This window comes from Orcinus orca, chromosome 7, assembly GCF_937001465.1.
Source record: "Orcinus orca chromosome 7, mOrcOrc1.1, whole genome shotgun sequence".
NCBI lineage: Eukaryota > Metazoa > Chordata > Mammalia > Artiodactyla > Delphinidae > Orcinus > Orcinus orca.
Window position 1 is genome coordinate 48,706,976 of NC_064565.1, and position 23,042 is coordinate 48,730,017.

The 23,042-nt window shown below is 34.6% G+C and overlaps 1 protein-coding gene across 22 annotated transcripts in view; it reads right to left on the reverse strand.

Annotated features, from left to right (window-relative positions):
- BAZ2B (bromodomain adjacent to zinc finger domain 2B) overlaps positions 1–23,042 on the reverse strand; it is a 398,760-nt gene that overhangs the window by 63,370 nt on the left and 312,348 nt on the right. For 17 of the 22 annotated variants that reach the window (XR_007478277.1, XM_033421795.2, XM_049712004.1 and 14 more), the window contains 8 exons: positions 20,022–20,232; positions 14,081–14,173; positions 13,904–13,965; positions 9,117–9,182; positions 7,365–7,430; positions 5,913–5,957; positions 5,667–5,693; positions 4,366–4,431 (listed from right to left, as the gene is read on the reverse strand). Coding sequence is in view for 21 of the 22 variants with exons in the window: in XM_033421795.2 (XP_033277686.1) it covers positions 4,366–4,431; positions 5,667–5,693; positions 5,913–5,957; positions 7,365–7,430; positions 9,117–9,182; positions 13,904–13,965; positions 14,081–14,173; positions 20,022–20,232 (636 nt within the window). In the remaining variant the exon portion in view is untranslated. The remainder of the gene's footprint in view (positions 1–4,365; positions 4,432–5,666; positions 5,694–5,912; positions 5,958–7,364; positions 7,431–9,116; positions 9,183–13,903; positions 13,966–14,080; positions 14,174–20,021; positions 20,233–23,042) is intronic. The other 5 variants (XM_049712016.1, XM_049712018.1, XM_049712011.1 and 2 more) reach the window with 1 other exon arrangement.

Genomic DNA, 23,042 nt, shown 5'->3' on the forward strand with positions numbered 1-23,042 from the left:
TAAGTTTCCAGTGATTAGTAATAATGAAAGCACAAATATATTAAGACTTGAATTATACTAGGACATAAGCCTTTTTTATTCATAAGGCTAAAGATTATCCTTCCTTACATTATATAATAAAAATATTTATGAACTATGATGATACACTAAAATTAATATAATAATAAGTAAGGTAATTTATATGTCTGAATATTCTTATTAATTATAGATTTATATAAAGGAAAAACTATAGAAATTAGATTCCTAAGTTAGGGAACCAATATAAATTTGGGATGTTTTTAGTGAAAAATAAGTTAACACTAAATCAAAAAGTAAGATCAGGGCTTCCCTGGTGGCGCAGTGGTTGAGAGTCTGCCTGCCGATGCAGGGGACGCGGGGTTCGTGCCCCGGTCCGGGAAGATCCCACATGCCCGGGAAGATCCCACATGCCGCGGAGCGGCTGGGCCCGTGAGCCATGGCCGCTGAGGCTGCGCGTCCGGAGCCTGTGCTCCGCAACGGGAGAGGCCACAGCAGTGGGAGGCCCGCGTACCGCAAAAAAAAAAAAAGTAAGATCAGTGTAGTGTACACAAAGAAACATAAAAATGGTGTTTGTGTTACCTTTTTGATGACTATGGGAGTTTCTTGGAATAAATTCAGATGTTATAAGAGATTTTTAATTAACAAGGTGAAAGCAATTAATTTTTTAACCTCATAATTCTATAAACATTACCCATAACATCAGCATTTTTGTTTATCTTATTTTTTTCTTCACAACTTAATAATTAAATGTCTAAAGGTATTAAAGTTTAGAATCAAGGGTTACACATAGGCTATTTTAGAATTTTGAGTTGGCCCTGCCTAAGTATCATATGGCTTTAACTTTACAATAAAGTTTGTTCTTTTAACAATTAATAACAGAAAAAACTGCAGTTGAGCTGTTAGGACGTAATAAGAGGCAGAATATGAAGCCAAGATGTGCCCATTACTGGCATTACTCTAGTTACATCTCATGTACATTAATAATGAAGAAATGAACAAATAGACATAGGAAGGGTTTGTTAATATTCACGGAGGTGTAAGTTTATGTAAAAGATATGGTGAAAGTTTGGATTATCAGTAAAAATATATGCCTAGTCACTGCTTAACTGTTTATACTGTAAAGATTTCTCTCTCTGATATGATAAAAAGCGTCTTTAATTTTTTTGCTTTTCCTGCAGCATCTAATTTAATGCTGTGTACACAACAGTCTTTTAAGAAATGTAAAAACATACTTAGTTGATTACTAAGATCTATAGGTATCATTCAACAGAGGAACACAATTTAAGATCTGAATAACTGGGGACTTCCCTGGTGGTCCAGTGGTTAAGAAGACTACACAGCTCCCAATGCAGGGGTCGCGGTTTGAACCCTGGTCGGAGGGAACTAGGATCCTGCATACCGCACGGTGTGGCCAAAAAAAAAAAAATCTGAATAACTGGTAAAATTCTCTAGTCCTGTTCACAGGTCTATAGTTATCAGAGGATAAAAACATTTTGAGAATTCAGCTTTACCTATGGGATTCTCTCAAACATCCTGATAAAGGATTATTTGTAACATATGTTATTGTATTGTTATTTTAAATAATAGTTCCTAAGTGTTTAAAAAAACACCTAGAATAAAGTAAAATGACTTTATTATTATTATATAAAGAAAATTATACAGACAGAAAACATATAATGTACTCTGTTCTGGGAAGGCCTCTTTGATAAGTTAATATTTGACCTATGACTGAACAATAGACAAGAACCACTTGAATATTCAGTGGAAGAACAGCAACAGTAAAGACCCTTTGTTTAGAAATAATAAAAAGACAAAAATGACTGGAACATAGTACATAAGGTACAAATTGTATGAGGTAAAGTTGGAGAGGTTGGCAGAGGTCAGAGCATGTGGGTCTGATATGTCACTGGTGAGGAATTTGGACTTTATTACTATTGTAATGAGAAGCCACTGGATAGTGTTTATCCAGATATAATCTGGTTTCTTTTTTGAATAGATCACTCCGGCTACTCTGTGGAGAATGCATAGGGAGTGTGCTGAGGAAAGCAAGAATGAAAGCAGGGAAAACAGGTTCTTTAAGTTATTATGCTTTAAGCTGTTACTTTATGTATACATGCATGCACACGTGCGTACACACATATATTTTTGGTTTGATATTTTGGCAGTTTTCTTGCATTTCTTTTCTAATTACTCATGCTTGATACGGGCAGCCCTATCACGAACTTGCATTGCTCCAATGTAGGTGGGTTAATTTTCCTTTAGTTTCTTCTCACTTTATCTGATAATTGTTTTTATATTTCAAAGTACTTCAAATTGAAGAGTATTTTGTATGCTATTCATGTTCCTTTTTTTCTGAGGATGAAGGTAGCTAGAAGAGGGAGAGCTGTACCCGGTTTCTCATATCCCTTTCCGAGTTTTATTGGAAGCAGTGTACCTGATTTCACTCTATCTAGTCAAGGGTATATCCTTTTCCCATGAAAGATGCTCTTGGGTCTTGAGAGATTCTTAGAAGATTTCATTTGAATTATCTTCATTTATCCCATGGTTGCTACCTTCCACTTAATGCAGATCTTACTCACCTCTCTTCAGCAGCTTTTCTTACTCTCCTCCCAGGCCACAGAGCAAATATAAAAAAACCAGTGAGAGAGGTCATGACTTTTGGGCCTTTTGGGTACCTCTTAACCTGAGCATTCACTCCCTCGGATGATCTTATCCTTATTATTCTCTTGGGTGTCCCCTTCTACCAAATCCTAGTACGTCTGGAGATAATGCTCTTGGTTATTTTCATTATTCTGCCTTTCTTTAGCTTTCCTCTCCAAGAGGAAAAATCAGAATAACAAGCCCTGGTTCTTCTTGGTCCTTCTGGTAAGAGGAATACCTGGCAGGGAAGAACTTGACTCTTGAGGGATATTCCAGGTCTTTTCCCTGAGTTATTCCCTCAGTTCCCATCTCTCCAGATAGGAGAAAATTAGGTCGAGCTTTTAGAATTTTAATTAATCCCCTTCCCTACTCTTCCCGCCACTGCATTCAGAAGGGAACAGAGTTCGCAGCCATGCCCAATCCTGGAATCTGTCACCTCTCTCTCTTTCCCTGCCTGTCATTTTTCAGAGATTGTGGTTATAAATCCATGTGTAGATTCCCTTGTTGTGTTAGGTGTAGAGGGTGTCAGTGGCCCTGGATAATTAACAAGTAAGGAAAAAAACACCTACATAGTAATAAATAACTTATTGTGATAAGTAAGTAGGCACTATGTGGTGCCAGGCACCGTTCCAAGAACTTTACACATACGCTCATATAGACACACACCCATTTAATCATAACTACAAACCCTATGAAATAGGAATTAGTATCATCTCCATTTTACAGATGAAAAACCTGAATCGCAGAGAGGTTAAATAACTTGCCCAAGGTCATATAGCTGGAATGTATGAAATTAGAATTCAAATCCTGATCATTTGGTTACAATGTCCAGGTTCCTAAACAATACACATACTGTGCCTTCATATCAGAAATCTGTAATGAGAGTTTAAGCCACAGCTGAGGCTAAAAAACTGAAATATAGGGCACTCAACTTCTAGACCAAATAGTCTCATTTTCATTAATTATTATTTATTAAATGCTTATCCCACTTGATAATCTTATAATCCTACCAGAATCATTTTCTCAATTTTAAAGAAGAAATAACCTGACGAGCTTAAAGCAAGTTGGTTTAGAGCCAGCATAGGTATCTGAGTCTCTGAAACTCCAAAGCCCTGGTTATAATGGCCATACCTCTATTCAACTGCTTTAATTCAGAATGCATTCCTTTGTAACATTTTTTAACCTTTAAGTGATTTCTATTAACATCCATATAAGTTCACTTTGACTTATTGCTATAATTTTCTTATTCTGAAGTATATGGTAAAAGTCTATTTCAAAGATAGTACTTAGGCCTAATTTTACACATAGAATGCTAAAGAGTAATTCTGAGGGCAGAAGTCCACGGCTGAACTGACTGATGTTTGAATTAGGACACATAGGACTTGTCTAGGCATGCCTGTAATTTTGTGAAACTCTGGTCACAGTAAGAAGAATTCATTTTATCCAAATGAATGCCATTCACTATATCTTAAAAAGGTATTTAAAATCTCAGCCAAGAAAATTAACTCATACATTGGAATCCATCCTATGGATTCTTTTATGTTCTAACACTTGGTTACTATCTCTAACCTTTGGTTTGCTTATGTATGAGAGTCGGTAAATCATGACAATCCCTACTCCAAAAAATCTATACTTAGAAGAGCCAATGTTTTAAGAAAAAATATTAATTTATGACAAGATAATATTTTTCCAGAAACATACACTTACTTCTGCTTTTTTACGTGCTTCCATAGCTTTCATAAGCATCATATGTTGTCTCCTTCTCTCTCGTTCCTATTAGGCCAGATAAAATTAGGAATATAACTCAACCATAGTTAATAGTTTGATTTTCAAATGGAAAAACAAAACAAAACAGAACAAAAAAACTCGGTATAGCATGTTTAGCATTTATAGACAAGTCACAGTAAATACTAAATATAAGACAAGAATGGCCAGTCTGTGCATGTTTTAGTTCAGGTTTAGAAAGCAAATACAAGAACAATCAAAAGCAAAAAGGTAAAGCAATGAACATGGAGACAGTGTAAACAGAAGCATACAAGGTTTACTTATGGTCAGTTGTGATGCTCCTTCAAAAGCTGGCAGAACAAAAAGCATAATGGTTGGCTGGAACAGGTCAGTTACCTTACATCTGCTATTAGAAAAACCACAAATATGTACTACAGCCAATTAAACCAAAGGTTGTGCTGTTCTTAAATTTTTAGATCAGGTAGAAATTGATTTATATTCACTTTCACTTCATGGTTTTAGAATTAGTTATTTTTATTTCAAGTACACTATCATTTTGTAAATCCAATAAGCCACCGACAAATTAGAAAGTTTTTTTCAAGCTGTTATAGGCATGATTCATATAACAACATCAATGAAATGGGATATTCCTGTTTACTGATGTCTGCCACTTGATGCACTATTTAAAGCCACAAAAGCTGCACCATGGGCTCGTAAGTGGAATCTAAAAGGCACAGTGTGAAAATAAGGTAAGCATTAGCTTACTTCGATAGTCTCATTTTACTTTAAAATAAAAAAGTCACATAGCTATAGTACTGAATCATTCTTTTTGATTAAATATACGTGGTTCCCCCAAAGGGATATTTCTAAAAATTTCTAAAATTTGTCCATAAAACCAGAATATATTTCATATTCTCTCATCAACCTAACTCAAAATTCCCATTGTATCCAATGGCAGTTTTGCATCTAGAATGATGGGAGAATATGGGTCATAGTCGTATCTAATTGGATAGTGATCCAACTTTCACTGTGACATCAGTAACGTAAACTTTTAGACAGCAGCCTTATATAAGGCCTGCCCAGTTCAATTGAAAATCTTGGAAATGTACCATATTTCTTTATAGACAGACAAGCAGATGTATGCAATGCACTGTGCTGTAAAGCCATGCAGCAGTATGTAATATGACAGCAGCCAGTGCTACACTTTATGCATTGCTATGACAACCATATCACAACCAAATCACAATGCGGTGTTAGATGTACAGAAATAAACATACCCATACCATATCTAGTCTATGCCTCTCCAACTCCTGGTAGAAAGAGTTGGCACAACATTATGAAACAGAAATCACAGAGTCATGAAACCAATTTTTAACCCCCCGAAAGACACCAATCCCAAAACCAGGAATTTAAGCAGGAATTATACTGGAACTTTTAAAGAAAATATCTTGAAGATTTTTCCAAAAATAGATTTAAGAAAAATTATAAAATGTACATTTCGACAACTGTATAACTATGTGTCTACAGACCTGATGCTTTAGAAGAACAGCTTGTTGTCTTCTCATTTCTTTTTCCTTAAAAATAAGAAACTTTTAAGATGGATTTTTAGGGAAAATTTAGAACATGCAACAAGTATTAGAAGTTCCTTTTCTGAGATTCTATAGTCTTCCATTAGGTTGAACCATATGAAACTGCAAACATCCAATAATTTTTTACTTATATAGTGGCAACTTCATATGGTTCTACCTAATATATAAAAACTGTAGGACAGGAGCAAGGATCCTTATTCAGTAGACATTTAGAGTTAAAATTCAGTGACCTAATAGTAAACACACTTCAATGACCCATTCACTGAACTGACTAGCTAGATAGACAGAGCATATCAGATACAACTGGTACTAAAAAAAAAAAAAAAAAAAAAGAAAACATAATGAAGCAACCCTCAAATCTAGCTAATTAAAACTCTCTCCACTCTGAATATAAATCCCTAAATACACTCTGGGATTAACAGCATCTATATCATTTCCATCACTGTGTAGGAATGAAAGTGACAAGAGAAAAGGAATCAGCTGGAGATTTTTATGCCCACCTATGATTGAGGGCACCATCCCAAAGGGGTAGGGCTTAATCCAAACAGTTCTGGGAATGTCACCAATTTGAATCTTTTTATAAAGATAAAATACGGATTAATTAATATTAAGGGCAGCCATTTTGAAAAGGAGTAGAAATTTAAAGAACAAAGTAAGAGAGTCTATGTAGAAAAAGGTAACAGTTCCCTGGTTTTATAAGATATAGCTGTAGTGGCTGTTTCTTGAACCAGTAGGACCACATGGCTGCCCAATTTCAGTAAATAACTCTCAGAAAAAATGGAAGGTAGGGGTGTAATGTGTGTCGGGGTGGAGGCTGGTGGGGGAGTGAGGGTCCAACTCTCTTATGTTTCACGCCAGAAAATCAAAACCAAAACATCCCCAAACAATACATCAAGTTACAATATGTAACAATGGCTACTTTTATTACTGGTAAATTATAGCTGATAAAGTTAGGTTTTTGTTTCTGTAGGCTTTTCACTTTTTAATAGTTAAAATAGTTATTAGACATTAACAAAGAGAACGTTATAATCTAAGGAGAGAATCGGATTTGGAACACAATTTGAAACTTAAACATAAATGATACAAAATAGCTCTGGGGAGATCTTATCCATCAAAACTATATACAGGTATTATGCAATAGTTTGCATTTCTGATTTGGTCTGCTATTTAAAGAGCTCAAAGTATCACATATAACCTGTATAACGAAATATTAAAATATACATACAATATACGTACAATAAAAACACACACTATACACATGTTTTATCTGTGCTAAACATTTTTTTAGATAGTCATTTTGAGGAGGGCTTTTTTTTAATACAATTGATACTGGTATAATATCATACAGTTTTTATTTTTGAAAAATGAAAACTGATTCTCATCTAAACTAACCTTTATTCGTTTCTCGGCCTCCAATAATTTGGCATTTGCTGCTTCTTCCTTCTTTTTCTTTTTTGCCTGTGCATGCAAAACAGGTCTCAAAGTCATGCAACAGCACCACTGCAACTTGAAAGTAATCTATGACTTGAAAATGGAGCTACATGCCTCACAGGTACAAAACAACATGGAACATATATGTGAACAATTACAGATTTTCCCACAGTTAATATTGTACTTAACATACTAATTTCATTTCTAATGTATAGATTAGCATTAAGATATAAAAAATTCTTAAATTCATAAGAGTATGTCAGCTTTTCTTGACTTCTTCAAACTCTATTAAAAGTCTGAAATAATTGAGTGTTTATTATTTTACATTAAAACTTAATCACAGAAAAAATTTTATGTAATTTTTCCTTTTTTTTCTGATTTTTAAAAGTAAAAAATGATCATAAAAAATTTAGAAGATGGGATAGATTTTAACTGATAATAAAAGTTACTTAAATAATAAATCAGTAACACATTTAAAAATGAACATGTCTATTTGGATTTTTTTAATACTTGAAATTTGAGATAAAGTAATCCATTACTCAGCTGATATAAATGAAACACATTAAATCTGATTTTCTCTAGCTGTATATTGTGATTAAATTCAAGGTTTTTTAAAAAGATAGAATGGAAACTTATAATCTTTCATGAAGTACATTTTGAATATCAAGGTCATGATACCAAATCTGAGCGTCATAATGTTAAAGTCATTAATTATCTAGTAGTTTGATAACTATCCAGTAGCTATTGTTAATTTACTTGAAGGTAGGAGTACTTTTGATTTGGATTTTTTAAATTAATTTGAAATGGATAAGGAAACATGTGTATATTTCTAGAAGGAATAATCATGTAACATAGAACACTTCAGCTATTTGACACCCTCAGGGAATAAATCGTTTATACCAAGAGTTTCCTGAATAGCTGGGAGGTTATAGCAATTCTGAACATTAAAAGTTTATTTTCACTATTTTGGATGGAAATAGTTTTGAGATATATACTGCTTAGACACACTACGCTAAATATAATTTGGCTTTTTCTTGATGACTTGGGGCAATTATTCTGAACATCAGTTATTATACTGTACAGTTCCACAGAGGAATGCCTTTCAGCTGCTAAGGTGTTGAAAATTGCTTGCTATTCAACTAAAAGATTACAGACTCTTGGTAGGCTTTTGAATTCCTATACATGCTGGTTGGAGTTTTCCTGTATTTTCCCTTGCTATCTTGTGGCTATTATTTTACTGATTCCAATATATGTCCTCTAGTCCTATTCCATCAGCTTGTGGGGAAGCAGGGTATATTAGAAGCCAGAAAAACAAGCTGATTAAACTGTTTCTACGTTTAAAATTTACTTTCACTCTTGTAATGTTTTATTTCTAAATTAAAAGTAAATATCTGACTATAAGTCCTAATGAGTTTTCTAAAAGTAAAGAACACGAGTTTCAGCACATGAACCTTATGACACCTATACTGGCTGTTCAGAGGTTTCCCTGTTTTCTTCTTCTCCTTTGTCTTATTTCCTGGGTTGTTAGGATTAGATGAGTCTGCTAAATAAGGATCAGATAAGGTCTTACTCTATGCATTATGTTTAAAGAGAGTTTCTGATGGACATATTAATTTGTATAAGTGACAGAATATGTAGGTAAGATTTTTATTTTTGGAGACTTTAAAATATATGACTATATTACTTTAATCATATCACATTTAAGAATTCTACCTCTAGAATTTGCTGGGCTCGAAGCTCTTTTTCCATTCTGATTTGTTGTATTCTCTTAATTTTTTCCTGTAGAAAAAATTATAATAATTTAAGATAATAAAATAAACTAAATATCCAGGTGAAAAGTATTTAAGTCAAATCAAATAAGTTAAGATATAAATACAGAGTTACCAAAGGTTGCCCATGGTGGATGTAAAACTTGTTTAGTTTAACATCATATATAAGTTCATGTCAAATTAATATGACTTTATAAAATTTCTCAAAACAATTTGTAAAATACAAATGCTAAATATGTATACAGAAACTACATAAACTAACTCATTTAGCCTGTGAATTTTTATAAGTATCTGCAGTTACAATTATACTTAAGTTTTAAATAAAAACAGGACAGAAAAGTAGCAAAATAGTGTATCAGGAGTGAGAAAACCTAAGGCTAGTCCTGAGTTACCGTCATTCATACAATGATCTTGAGCAAAGAATAACTACTCTTGTATAAAATAGGGAGAGGTGTTTGCCCTCTCTCACTATGTCATGAATAAATTAAAAATGCTTAAAAAAGTGTGTGGCAGGGGCTTCCCTGGTGGCACAGTGGTTAAGAATCCGCCTGCCAATGCAGGGGACCCGGGTTCGAGCCCTGGTCTGGGAAGACCCCCACATGCCGCAGAGCAGCTAAGCCCGTGTGCCATAACTACTGAGCCTGCGCTCGAGTCCGCGAGCCACAACTACTGAGGCCCGCGTGCCTAGAGCCTGTGCTCCGCAATGAGAGAAGCCACTCCAATGAGAAGCCCGCGCACTGCAACGGAAAGTAGTCCCGGCTCACCGCAACTAGAGAAAGCCCGCGGGCAGCAACGAAGACCCACCGCAGCCAAAATAAATAAATAAATTTATAATAAAAAAAGTGTGTGGTGCCACACAACTGTAATCGATTATCATTAACAATTTCCATACTATAATTTCTTACTTCACATGATAATATTACATTGCTATTTTTTTTTTTCTTTTTTTGTGGTACGCGGGCCTCTTACCGTTGTGGCCTCTCCCATTGCGAAGCACAGGCTCCGGACGCGCAGGCTCAGCGGCCATGGCTCACGGGCCCAGCCGCTCCGCGGCATGTGGGATCTTCCCGGACCGGGGCACGAACCCGTGTCCCCTGCATCGGCAGGCGGACTCTCAACCACTGTGCCACCAGGGAAGCCCTACAGTGCTTTTAACTACTACAATAAGCCAAATTCAGAAATAATCTGTAATATTATTTTAAAAAGGCTTAATTACAATTGAACATTCTAGAGAATGATTCCAATGGCATAATTGGTGTTCACATTGTCTAAATTTAATGTACTAGTTATTGTTTTAGAATTCAGTGATTAAAGTTTGATAAAACATTTTGATTTAAAAACATTATCTCATATGCTATCAGCACAATGTTAACAATTTCATGTTCAGAAACCCCTTTGAAAGTCCCAAACTGGTACTCAATAATAATACATCGTTTGCCCCCAAACACCCCAATTTTCCTACTAGCAAATTGCATTTGTCGTAGGATTTCCAGAGCGAACACATTTTATACTGCTTAATGTTATAATACCTGTTCCAATTTCCAGATGCTAGCTGTACCTTTGCAAGCTATACTTTAACGTTTTTAAACATTTCTTTTTATGTACACTGACGTTATTGATCTCAATATATACATACATAGACATACATAGACATATATATACACACACACATATATATGGTAGTGGTGTCATTAGCATTAGTAGAGATAAACATTATTTATAAGTTATTATAATACAGATTCACTTTATAATATTGGGTATCCAACCCCTCAACTGGGCACTCTACATAAAATATCTTATTGATCATGAAGAGTTGAAATTATCTTCTTTTTACCTAATAGAAAGCTAAAGTTCCTAGAGAGTAAATATTTTGCCTTAAATCAAATAGTAAATACAGAGCCTTGGTCACATTCCAATGCTTTTGTTCCTTCTGCTTCATAATAATGCTTCTGTAAGCTTCCAGAATATTGTCTTGAGGACTATCTGGTGATACTGGCCTACTAGGTGGAAAAAATAATCCAGAAGCACATGCTACTATTTTATTCTAGATCTAAAGCTGACTTTAAAATAGGCATTATGTAACTGACTATGTGAGTAGACCTAAGCTATACTTTGATTCACTTTGTTGGCAATAAGAAATAAGTCAGATTGTATTCTGAAACTAGCCTCAGATAAATATCTTGACAAAACTCTATGATCAGCTCATTTGTATTAACGTTGCTGAAATGCTGGTACTCCAATGCTTTTTTATTTTTTAACATCTTTATTGGAGTATAATTGCTTTACAATGTTGTGCTAGTTTCTGCTTTATAACAAAGTGTATCAGCTATACATATACATATATCCCCATATCTCCTCCCTCTTGCGTCTCCCTCCCACACTCCCTATCCCACCCCTCTAGGTGGTCACAAAGCACAGAGCTGATCTCCCTGTGCTATGCGGCTGATTTTTTGATGAGCAGCAAAAACCATGTATATTTAGGTTATAGCCACTTCAAGACTTTAGGGTCACAGAGCTGAATTTAAAGTGCTGATAAGATTTGATGGATCTCTAGCCATTAGGAAATAGGATGAGCTATAAAAAGGTATAATATTTAGAAACAATAGTATTTCACTTTAAAATGAAACATAAACTTCTTTTATATATATGTGATATACAGTAAATATTTATATTTTAACAAAGGCATTCATTAGACTAGATATTTATAAGTCAATCTTACAGTGTCTTTAGCAGTGACAATTAACAAACTATTTGGAATTAACAAACTAAAGGAATTCAAGTTTACTGCTGACTACTTTAAATTACGGTAAAAGAGTTTAGTCTGCAGTTTGGTGTTTTATATCATCTTTTAAAAAGTGAGCATTTGCTTTGTGCCAGGCACTGTTTTATGTACTTTACATTTATCACCTCATTTAATCTTCAGATAATGCAGTTATTTTCTTTCACAGTGGAGGAAACAGAGACTTAGAGGTTGAGAAATTCATCTAAGGTTACAAAATTCTTAAGTAGCAGAGCCCATATTCAACTCTTACAGTCTGCCTGACTGTAAACTAAATTCTGAATCCCAATTCCATATCAACTCTTTCTAATCATAGTGCTTTAGTCAATACTGGAAAGAACCTTCGAGACAGCCACATCAAATCCAATCCAAGCCATTTATTTAGCAGCTATTTATATAATAACACAATTGGCTTCATTTCATACTCAGAAATAACTACTTGCCATTTAAAAATTTTTTAAAGAATATTAGTTATCCCCATTTCCTTTCTGCTTTAATGATTACAGTGAATATATGGAGATGGGAGAGTAGTGTACACATTCCCATCTTCAATAAAGTTGAATATCTTGTCATATAATACTTTACCTGTAAGAATTTTAAAATTCCTTTATTTACCTATACTTAATTTTGAAAACTACACACAGGAGAGGTACTGTAGATATACAACAGAATGCTGCTGAAATGATGTTTTTTTCAGTTTTTGCACTGTAGTTGGCTCTCCTTATCTGCAGGTTCTGTATCCATGGACTCTACCAACCATGGATCAAAGATAAATTAGAAAAAAAATTTTTCAGGAAGTTCCTAAAAGCAAAACTTGAATTTGCCCCATGCTGGCAACTATTTACATAGCCTTCACATTGTATTAGGTATTACAAATAATCAAGAGATGATTTAAAGTATACAGGAAGATGTGCATAGGTTATATGCAAATACTACACCATTTTACATAAGGGACTTGCATCTGTGGATTTTGGTATCCATGGGGGTCCTGGAACCGATCCCTTGTGGATACTGAGAGACGACTGCAGTAATTTTTTAGTAACTCTGAAAGCAATCACAAGCAATGGAGGCAAACCTTATTCTATATAACTTGAATTTAATTTTTTACTAGTATTTTACATGTTTTAGGACAACAACTTTTCTTATTAAAATTTGAATATTTAAGGAATATCCTTCATTTACTAATACATTAATTTAAAAAGTTTGAAAGTTATTCATGATGTCAACTTATATTCAAAGTCTATCAGGATATTAAAAGTACTTATACAATTTACTGTTTGGTAAGCAATTTTTTTTTTTTTTGCAGTACGCGGGCCTCTCACTGTTGTGGCCTCTCCCGTTGCGGAGCACAGGCTCCGGTGGTAATCAATTCTTAGAAAAACTTGGAAGTAGAAGACTTCGCTTTAAAATGAGGTGAATTTAGGCACTTCCCTGGTGGCCCAGTGGTTAAGAATCCACCTGCCAATGCAGGGGACACAGGTTCGAGCCCTGGTCCGGGAACTTCCCACATGCCACAGAACAACTAAGCCTGTGCACCACAACTACTGAGCCCGTGCTCTAGAGCCCACGGGCCACAACTACTGAGCCCATGTGCCACAACTACTGGAGCCCGTGCTCTGCAACAAGAGAAGCCACCGCAGTGAGAAGCCCGCGCACCACAGTGAAGAACAGCCCCCGCTTGCCGCAGCTAGAGAAAGCCTGTGTGCAGCAAGGAAGATCCAATGCAGCCAAAAATAAATAAATAAATAAAAATAATAGAAATAAAAAAAAATAAAACGAGGTGAATTTTAACTAATGAAAGAGGACAACTTTCTAAATAAGATACATAACATTAATGTGAAATACAGTTATTTCAGAAATCAAAATGAAAATAATGTACACAGAGAAAGATACAGATAGATCCCCCAAACAATGCCTGTGTTTTAAAAATCAGTTCCAATGAATAAACATACCTGTTGTTTCATAATCTTTATCTGTTCTTTTTGCTTTCGCTTCTCCTCAGCAGCCATTATTGCTATGATGAAAAATCAAGGCACAGATATCATCAGAAAAGGAACAAAGAAGAGATGCCTCTTATGAATTACCCAATACTCACTCTTCAAGTTTAGGCTACCATTTAAATCACCCACCTCGTTGTTTTTTAGCTTCTTTGGCAACCCGAGCCTGTTCCTGCTTTTGCAGTTTTCTCAAAAGCTTTATTTGTGCTGCTTGCCTGGCTATTTCTGAAAAATACAAAATTTCAAGGAATGTTATTAACAACTTTACATAACTGCTAACCTAAAAACAATACCTGTGAAACTGGTATCATCATGAAGGACATAATTTTTAAGAAAATTGCCAAACATTAGATACCAAGTAGGAGAACCTCAGAAAATGTCATGTTCATTTCCCCTAGAAATTGCCAAACTATTTCATCGAATATGATCCCATATACATAAGAAAAATGATGCCTCTCTTACTCCTCATCGCAAAGGCTAATATAAGTACATTTTTTTTCACATTTCATGTAATCCTCACTTAGTATGAAAGTACCTGCTAATATGTAAAAAAAAAGTGATTCAGCTTCAGTCTTAAAAATAACAAAATACATAAAAAAAAGAAAGAGAACCCAAAATAGAACAAAGCCCCCAAACTTAGCATTTCAGTCCGCTATATAAATGGTAAAATTTTTGAATCCATTGATATTTTCATTTATGAAGGAAAGCGACTAAATCTCCTAAATAAAGAGTACAGAATGTCAATGAGTTTTAAGGACAACCTCGTTCTCATACTTTTTAAAGACAAATGTATGAAACTGGGATAGACTGACATAATTAATGGTCCCAAGTCTTCATTCCTTGACTATCCATGCCATTTGTAATGTGACTTTGCGGTCCCCTCTCATCAAGACATGCGTGGAATATATCTTCTTGTTCCTTGATTTTGAGTTCAGCCATGTGATCTTCTTTGGCCAATGGGATGTAAACAGTGTGATGCAAGTAGAAGTCTGAAAGTATACCTGTACTCTTTCTACTCTTTTTACTCTTGCGCCTTGCCCTTTACTATGAGGACAAGTTCGGGCTAGGCTGCCTGAGGTTGGGACACATGGAGGCAGCTGACTCCACTAATGTGAAAAAGCCCAGCCAAGATCAGCAGAGATGCCTAACTGCTAACTTGCCACCAGCTCATTCCATCCGCACAAATAGGTAATGCTTAGAGCTGTACACCACTGAGGTTTTGTGGTTGGCCTTAATGTGGCAATAGTAGCTGATACAGAAAAGCATGTAACGTTACACATTCTTCTGCTGGCAAACTTGATCAAAATACTGCTAACTATAAAAGTGGTGTATCATTCATAAAATCATTTTAGAAAATACCACTTTACATTAGACATTGTTTTCAACTTTGTAACAGGTGAAGAATTTTAAGAAACTTATATTCACTAATAATGAATATGATTAGGTAATCACTTGAGCTCTACTCATAACCACCACCATTTATTGAACTGTTGTATTAAATTTACATGATCTTGTTTAATTTTCGTAACAACCTTATGAGATAGGCAACATTATGCCCAGCTTACAAATGAAATAAACTAAGGCTCCCAGAAGTTAAAGAGCAAAGCTAAGATACACACCCAGGACTTTCTGACTTCACAGTCTATATGTTACTACTTCTAAAACCCTTAGAGAAATTTAAATGCCTTGAGATTTTAGAAAGAAACTTAACCCTATGTCCTTGTAACAGCTGAGGTGCAGTTGGTTACTACGGTTGATTTCCTATCATGAAGACTTAAAAAAAGGGGAGGGGATATAAGAAGGTTTGATTTTATCTAGGAAACTTGAAGTGTTAATAAAAGATGAAACAGAAGCTGATACTAAAGTATACCTCCAATCTTCCAATAATTTTCAGTATTAAGTTTTAAGCATCATCAAAAATTTCTGAGCCGCATAAAAAGGATTCTCCTGTTCACAAAATACTCTGGGAAATAAAAATGTATCAACTGGCCTGCAGAGTTAGCAAGCTCTGATAATAATACACCTGCAGGACACTGTTCTCATCTATGATAGATCCAGGTAAACATTATTTTTTAACATATAAGAATTGAAGGCTTTCACTGAACTCTGATATAAAGACCTAAATCTGCCTTAAAATGTAAAGGGTTGCTAAGTGGTTAAAAAAAAATTTCCTAGAAAAGGTGGCATATGTATGATGCTTTGTTCCAAGCTAAACTAATGCTTTCTAATAGAAGTTTGGCTTATAATAAAGAAATTTTTATCACATATATTGGCGTATTTTTTTGTATATGAATATATCAGTCAATTTCAAACTCCACACAAGTTCACAGTAATTTTCATGTTTAAACTCCTGGAAAAGAAAAACATTAAAAAGCTCAACTCATATCTTTTCACTTTAGCAAGGAAGATACAATTTGGATTAATCACTTAAAATTTATATAGCTTAACTTTCACGTTACGAACAGTTGAAGAAAACATGAAAAAAAAATGTTAAAAGAAATTAGAGACACTATGGAGGAAGGAGAATGAGCTAGAGACCAAGAAAATTCACTCAGGCTCTGAGGAATAAACTGCTCCCAATATCTTCTCATTTATTTGGTTTATGGTTGCTGAATATATTATTATTATTTTTTAAGATGTTGGGGGTAGGAGTTTATTAATTAATTAATTTATTTTTGCTGTGTTGGGTCTTCGTTTCTGTGCGAGGGCTTTCTCTAGTTGTGGCAAGCGGGGGCCACTCTTCATCACGGTGCACGGGCCTCTCACTATCGCGGCCTCTCTTGTGGCGGAGCACAGGCTCCAGACGCGCAGGCTCAGTAGTTGTGGCTCACAGGCCCAGTTGCCCCGTGGCATGTGGGATCTTCCCAGACCAGGGCTCGAACCCGTGTCCCCTGCATTAGCAGGCAGATTCTCAACCACTGCACCATCAGGGAAGCCCTGAATATATTATTATTGTAATGAGCATTTGAAATATTAATTTGAAAACTATCTTTCATGGTTGAAGAATTTGTCTCTTTAAATTTCAAAGGTAAAAATTTATTTTGAAATAAAGTTTATTTTCACTTAGAATTAGGGATATTTTACATATACCACACTTCTTTGATTCTAAGATGCATTTTTACACATGTCTAAAATCAGAGTGTGTGTAAAAATTGGCAGCTCTTTTCTTCCTTAGTGGAACATCTTAAAATACTGGGGCACTGCACAGACTAGGGCATCTCAGATCCTACAATGTATGAAATGGACAAGTGTTACTCGGTATCTCAGAAAATCTGAGATATGAATGGTATTGGCCAATTAAGAAGCAGGTTTATTTAGATAGGTTAAAAGGTTTTTTCATATTCAAACTTTGTCAGATTCTTATTTGTATTCCCTGAGAAATCAGAGACCTCTCATTTCACAATGCTTGAAAGTACATTCAAAGTTTGCATTTATTTTACTGTTCTGAATCTTTCTTCAAATTAAGTCCAGTTGTTCAGCCTAGTTGAGTCCTTGTACTATGATAATATATAACAGAAACTTATAGAATCCCCTTGGATAACCCCCTCAAACTGTTAATGTAGAAACCTTTTAGAAATAAAAGGGGTGATAGTGATTCATTGCTATTTTCTTTTCTTCCCAAGAAAAAAAAATACATATTATACCACAGTTGCTTGTACAGATTAATAATTATTATTTATCTAATGTTAAATATTTAACATTTATATACATGCGAGAAAGAACATATATACACAGTAAGGTCAAATGTAAAATAATTTGCAAAATGCAACATAATACAACAAGGGAAAAGTATGTAACGGAATACAAACCAATTGGAAATCTAGAGGGAGAAAAAACCTTGAGTAAAAGTTGAATAATCAACTTCTATTTTGTAAAAATTTAGTTACTTTTGCAAATATAAAGTTGCCATTTTGGATACTAAGTATTAATGCTATTTGTATAAGATATGCAAAACATGCATGAAGAGCCCAGACTTTGGACATCAGTTAATTTCAAGCTTTCTTATTTTACGCAAACAATGCACATTCCCCACTATTATACATTCTTTAGAAGAGCCAGTGGTTTACTGACAATACTAACTTTAAAAACTCATCATGTATGGCTGTATCTGTTAATATATTAACTTATTTTTAACCTTCACTAATAACTATTCAAGGGAGATAAACGTCTTAATAGAAACCAAACAGAATAACTTTTAAAAATATTTTAAAAACATACTAAGACAGAGAAAAACTTATACAACATTAAGTTACATAGCAGGCAGTTAACTTACATGCCACTGGTGGAAGTATGAACTGGTGCCAACTTTTTGGAGATAATATTTGCCTGCTATTTACCAAAATTGAAAACGCACACACCCTTTGATTCAGAGATTCTATCTCTAGGATTTTATACTATACATAGCCACACCTGTAGAAGGATGTGAAGATATGTGTCATATGTACTACTGCAGCACTGTTTGTGATAGCGAATGTCAGGAATAGCTAGAACAGTCACCAAAAGGAGACTAATTTAATGAAGTGTGGCAGAATCATACACAGTATCACTCACTATTCAGCCATTAAAAGCATAAGGTTGATTTTTAAGTGCTGCTATAGAAAGATGTTCAAGAAAAATTAAGTGGAAAAAAAGGCAAGCTGAATAGTATGTACACTATAAGTCATTTATTTTAGAAATCAAAAAGGATATATATGTAATACAACATATTGTATATGCATATGTATATATATGAGTGTTTGAAGGCATGTGTGTATAGGAGTTTATGTACAGTTTATGTATACGAGTCTCTGATAGCCTAACAAAAAACTGTTAATAATGATTCCACTCATGAATATCTTTTACAGAAAGTTTTCTGTTCTATGAGCTTTTGTCATAGATATTTGTTTCATAACAAAAACAAAGGAGCTACAAAGAAGTCAACATTATGATGTTGTTTACAATAAACAAATAAGTCAGGCTTTTCCCCCAGAGAGAACCTATGAGAAGTAAAATCCTGTTAGTCTTCTAAGTTAGTTCTTATTGTTGAACTTTTATTTTACATTGATATATATGTTTATATATATGCTTGTGAATATAAGACACCAACACATATACTGATATATATTCAGATAGCCTTCACAAGAAGCCCTTCACAAGAAGAGTCTTCCCAGTTGTAACTAGTAACTCAAACTCAGGGCAGGACTGTTTTATTTATGCCAGCTTTTTCTGTGTCAGACATAGCCTGGGAACTTAATGTTAACAATTTATGTACACTTTTTTTTTTTTTTTTGCGGTACGCAGGCCTCTCACTGTTGTGGCCTCTCCCGTTGTGGAGCACAGGCTCCAGACGCGCAGGCTCAGCGGCCATGGCTAACGGGCCTAGCCGCTCCGCGGCATGTGGGATCTTTCCGGACCAGGGCACGAACCCGTGTCCCCTGCATCGGCAGGCAGACTCTCAACCACTGTGCCACCAGGGAAGCGCTATGTACACTTTTGAGTCATAAATACATTTGAGGTTATTATGAGCACTTTGTGCTTGATAGTGATTCTTTCTGATGGTCTTAAAATAAATATTTGTGAATTAAATCTATTACTTGGGCATTTTGAAAATATCTGTAATATGTGCATACTACAGAAGAACCCAAAGACTGGGGTTACTTACCAGTAATTGGAGTTCTCTGACTGAAAATTTACTCCACAGATCCACATATTTTGGAGTTATCCCCTTGTACCACCTCAAGGAATCGGGAGCTGTTAAAATGAGAATTTCCAGAAGGTTGGCACAACCTTAAGGCATGTGCCGAGTGCTGGTAGATGCCCTTTCAGTGCAAGCCTTAAAAGCTTATCACCCACCTTTGTAGTTCTCAACACACAGGGTCTGCTGTGTTTATGAATATGGCTCTTGAAAGGAGCTTACCTAATCAAAGAACTCCAGTTACCAGTGGGACTCCTTATTTTCTCATTTTTATTCTAACACAAATATCTACTTTTTAGAAATTGAGAGCAGTGTTAATCTTTCATCAGTCAAAAATATAAGAAATATTTACACTTTTTAATATGACTATTACAGTGTCAGATACGTTCTGTTTCTTACCTTGAGCTTGCAGTTTTCTTAGTAACTTGGCATCTGTGTTATCTAGAAATTCAGCACTGCCAACATTTGGAGGCCGACCCTTCCGACATCTCATCCTGGATTCCTCTCTTGCTCGCTGTCTATCTGGATTTGGTGGTCTTCCTCTACGACACTCCATTGCCCTGATACGGGGAATGACATCCTCTTCTTTCAAAAGACACCACTGCATTCCCTTTTAATTAACATTTTATAGAAATAAAGATTACAAACGAAATAAACACAAGTGATCAATATGTCAAAAAATTCTAGGCAAATTCACAGATATTTTGAAATTTATAAAGCTGGTACAAACTTTAGGAATTTTATTTTTTTAATTAAATTTATATTTATAATTATTCATGGACTTGGCATCGTTTTGATATTCTTAATGAATTCAACTTTAAACACAAAAGGATTTATATCTGTATCTATAAACATATAAATAGATATATATTTTTAAATAACCATTTCTGAACTACAATGACCATAAAGTTGGCAGATAGTTGAAAATTAATTGTGTGATGACACCTCTGTGGATTGTTCTCATGGGTTAACAGTTAAACCAAACATTAAACTATCCAAATAATAGATGAAAGTTCTCTTTATAGAAATATTAGAGCTAATAAATCAAGATGGAATGTAAGAGTTAGAATATCAGCATCTTGCAATACCTGATGAATTAATGAGTCTAAGCACTGAACTTGAATGGTTGCCAATCACCAAAAAGAGAGACAACCAGACAGACATTAGCCTCCTGATGGAGGTTCACTCGATCACCTATAAATTAGTCTTGTCCCCTACAAAATGAAATCAAATCTAGATTAGACTTAATTACTATAACTTCACAGGAAAAACTGGGTGAGAAGTGTATGGTTAACTACACAGCAAAATCCAGTCGAGGAAATACTACAAATTTCTTCAACAGTTTCTTCAACAAATAAATTTCAAGAGGTAAAAAAACCTGTGGGACGATTAAAGGAGCCTTAAAAGATGTACCAAACAATCCCAAAGTGTGGAGCTTACCTAGATATTGATTCAAATAGACGAACTGTTCAGAAACTTTTGACAGTTAAGGGAAACTGAAAATTTGAACAATGACTATTATTTGATGATATCAAGGAACTATTGAAGTGTCATAATGGTACCATGGTACCCTTGTAGACAACAAGAGTCCTTATCTTTTAGAGATATGAACGAAACATTTATAGAGGAAATAACATGTATATTATTTGCTTCAACAAATTATGGAAGAGGAGAAGTGGATGGGGGTATATGTAAAATAATATTGGCCACATGATAATTTCTATAGCCAATGATGAATATATGGTATATAATTGAGATTTCCCATTATAAGTCTCCTGATGGAAACACATTCACCAGCATAATGCTAGTGTATTATAGGAATAATCCTGTTCAGTGTATAGATACCATCAGTGTCTGGTTTTCATTAACCTTCATATGTCGTTCAAAACAAATATATTATTTGTTTGTGATGAGCTGCTTTTCTCTTAAAAAATACATTATTATATTACCTTACTTATTGTCCAAATCAACATGTTCAAATACAGGAAAGGCACCCTTTTAAAGTAATCCTTCTAATATAATTGTTTTCTTATTTCTTTTTTAAAGAGATAATTCCTTTAGTGTGACATTTAAGAAAATGTTTTAAACATGCTTTTTTTCTTAAAAGAATCTCAAACTAGGAATTTAGCTTGAACCACTATGGGCAATTCTGCAACCAAAAATAATCAAAAGTTCTTGAGGTATACTTTATGCCATGATACCTAACTTGGGGCAAGGAGACTATGAATATCTCATTCAACGGGTACGAAAAACACAAATACCACTCCTGCTACCACTATGGATGATGGTTACATCCCACATTCCAAGCACTCTGCTTAGTTCCAGGCATTTTGATTACATTATGTACTTTAATCTTCACAACAGTACTATCTAATATGGTGGATTTTACTGTACCTACTTTACAACTGAGAGAATTCAGGCCCAGTTGAATAATTTCCTAAGGTAAGGAGGCAATGAGGAACAGAACTATGATTTGAACCCAACTGTCTCACTCTCAAACCTGTGCTCTTAACCACTACATGTACTTAACTGATGTCACAAAGATGTTCTTATACTTGATAAATGACTGATCACAATATTCAGCCATGAAAGCACAGCCAAGATTGTGGCAAGGCAAGATTGTGGCAGAAAAAAATTAATGCATATAACCCATATATGTTTAAAATAATATCTATACTAATTCTTTTCAGTAATTGCCAGGTTAAAAATAATTTTACAAATTAATTCTGAGGGAAGTAAGAATTTTTTTGGCTGAGATTTCAATGAAGTCAACAGAAACAGTAGTTGTACCAACTGCATTTTCACGCCATAAACCACTAAGAAGGAAGCCATCGAAACATTTTTATGTTCACCAGTATGGGAAGCTTTTGATTAGTTCAGGCTTTCATTTTTCTATTACGCTCTTAGGCACCAAGGCAGCATGCATCACATAAATTGAAAAATATAAAAGTGACATTCGTGACACTTGAAGTAGAAGAGAAAGACTAATAAAGGAGTCTGTAAAGGAATCTGCATTCAGTTTTTAAAGTACCTTATTAATAATAAAATCAACTTTTAGCCAAGATTTGAAGGGTTTGATCAATTTATTTTTTTATTCAGTTATAATTTTACAGTTATGTTTTATTCAGCTAGGAAAATATACCTGCTTGTGTCAAAAAAGGAATAGAATATGTTGGTGTCCCAAACTAGTAACATTATAGTGACATTATCATTTACATTTTTGCCCTTGGCATTTATAAAGTAAATGCTTTCTAAGGGAGTTGCATATATTGGACTACATATAATGTCTTTTGACTCCTGGATTTTAGAAAATGAGAAATGGATTGTTAGGAATCTGAAGCTTATATTACAGCTTTAATTCACTGAGTAGCCAAGATAACCGTGGGTAAGGAAAAAAAAGAAGCATTTTTCTTAATAAAC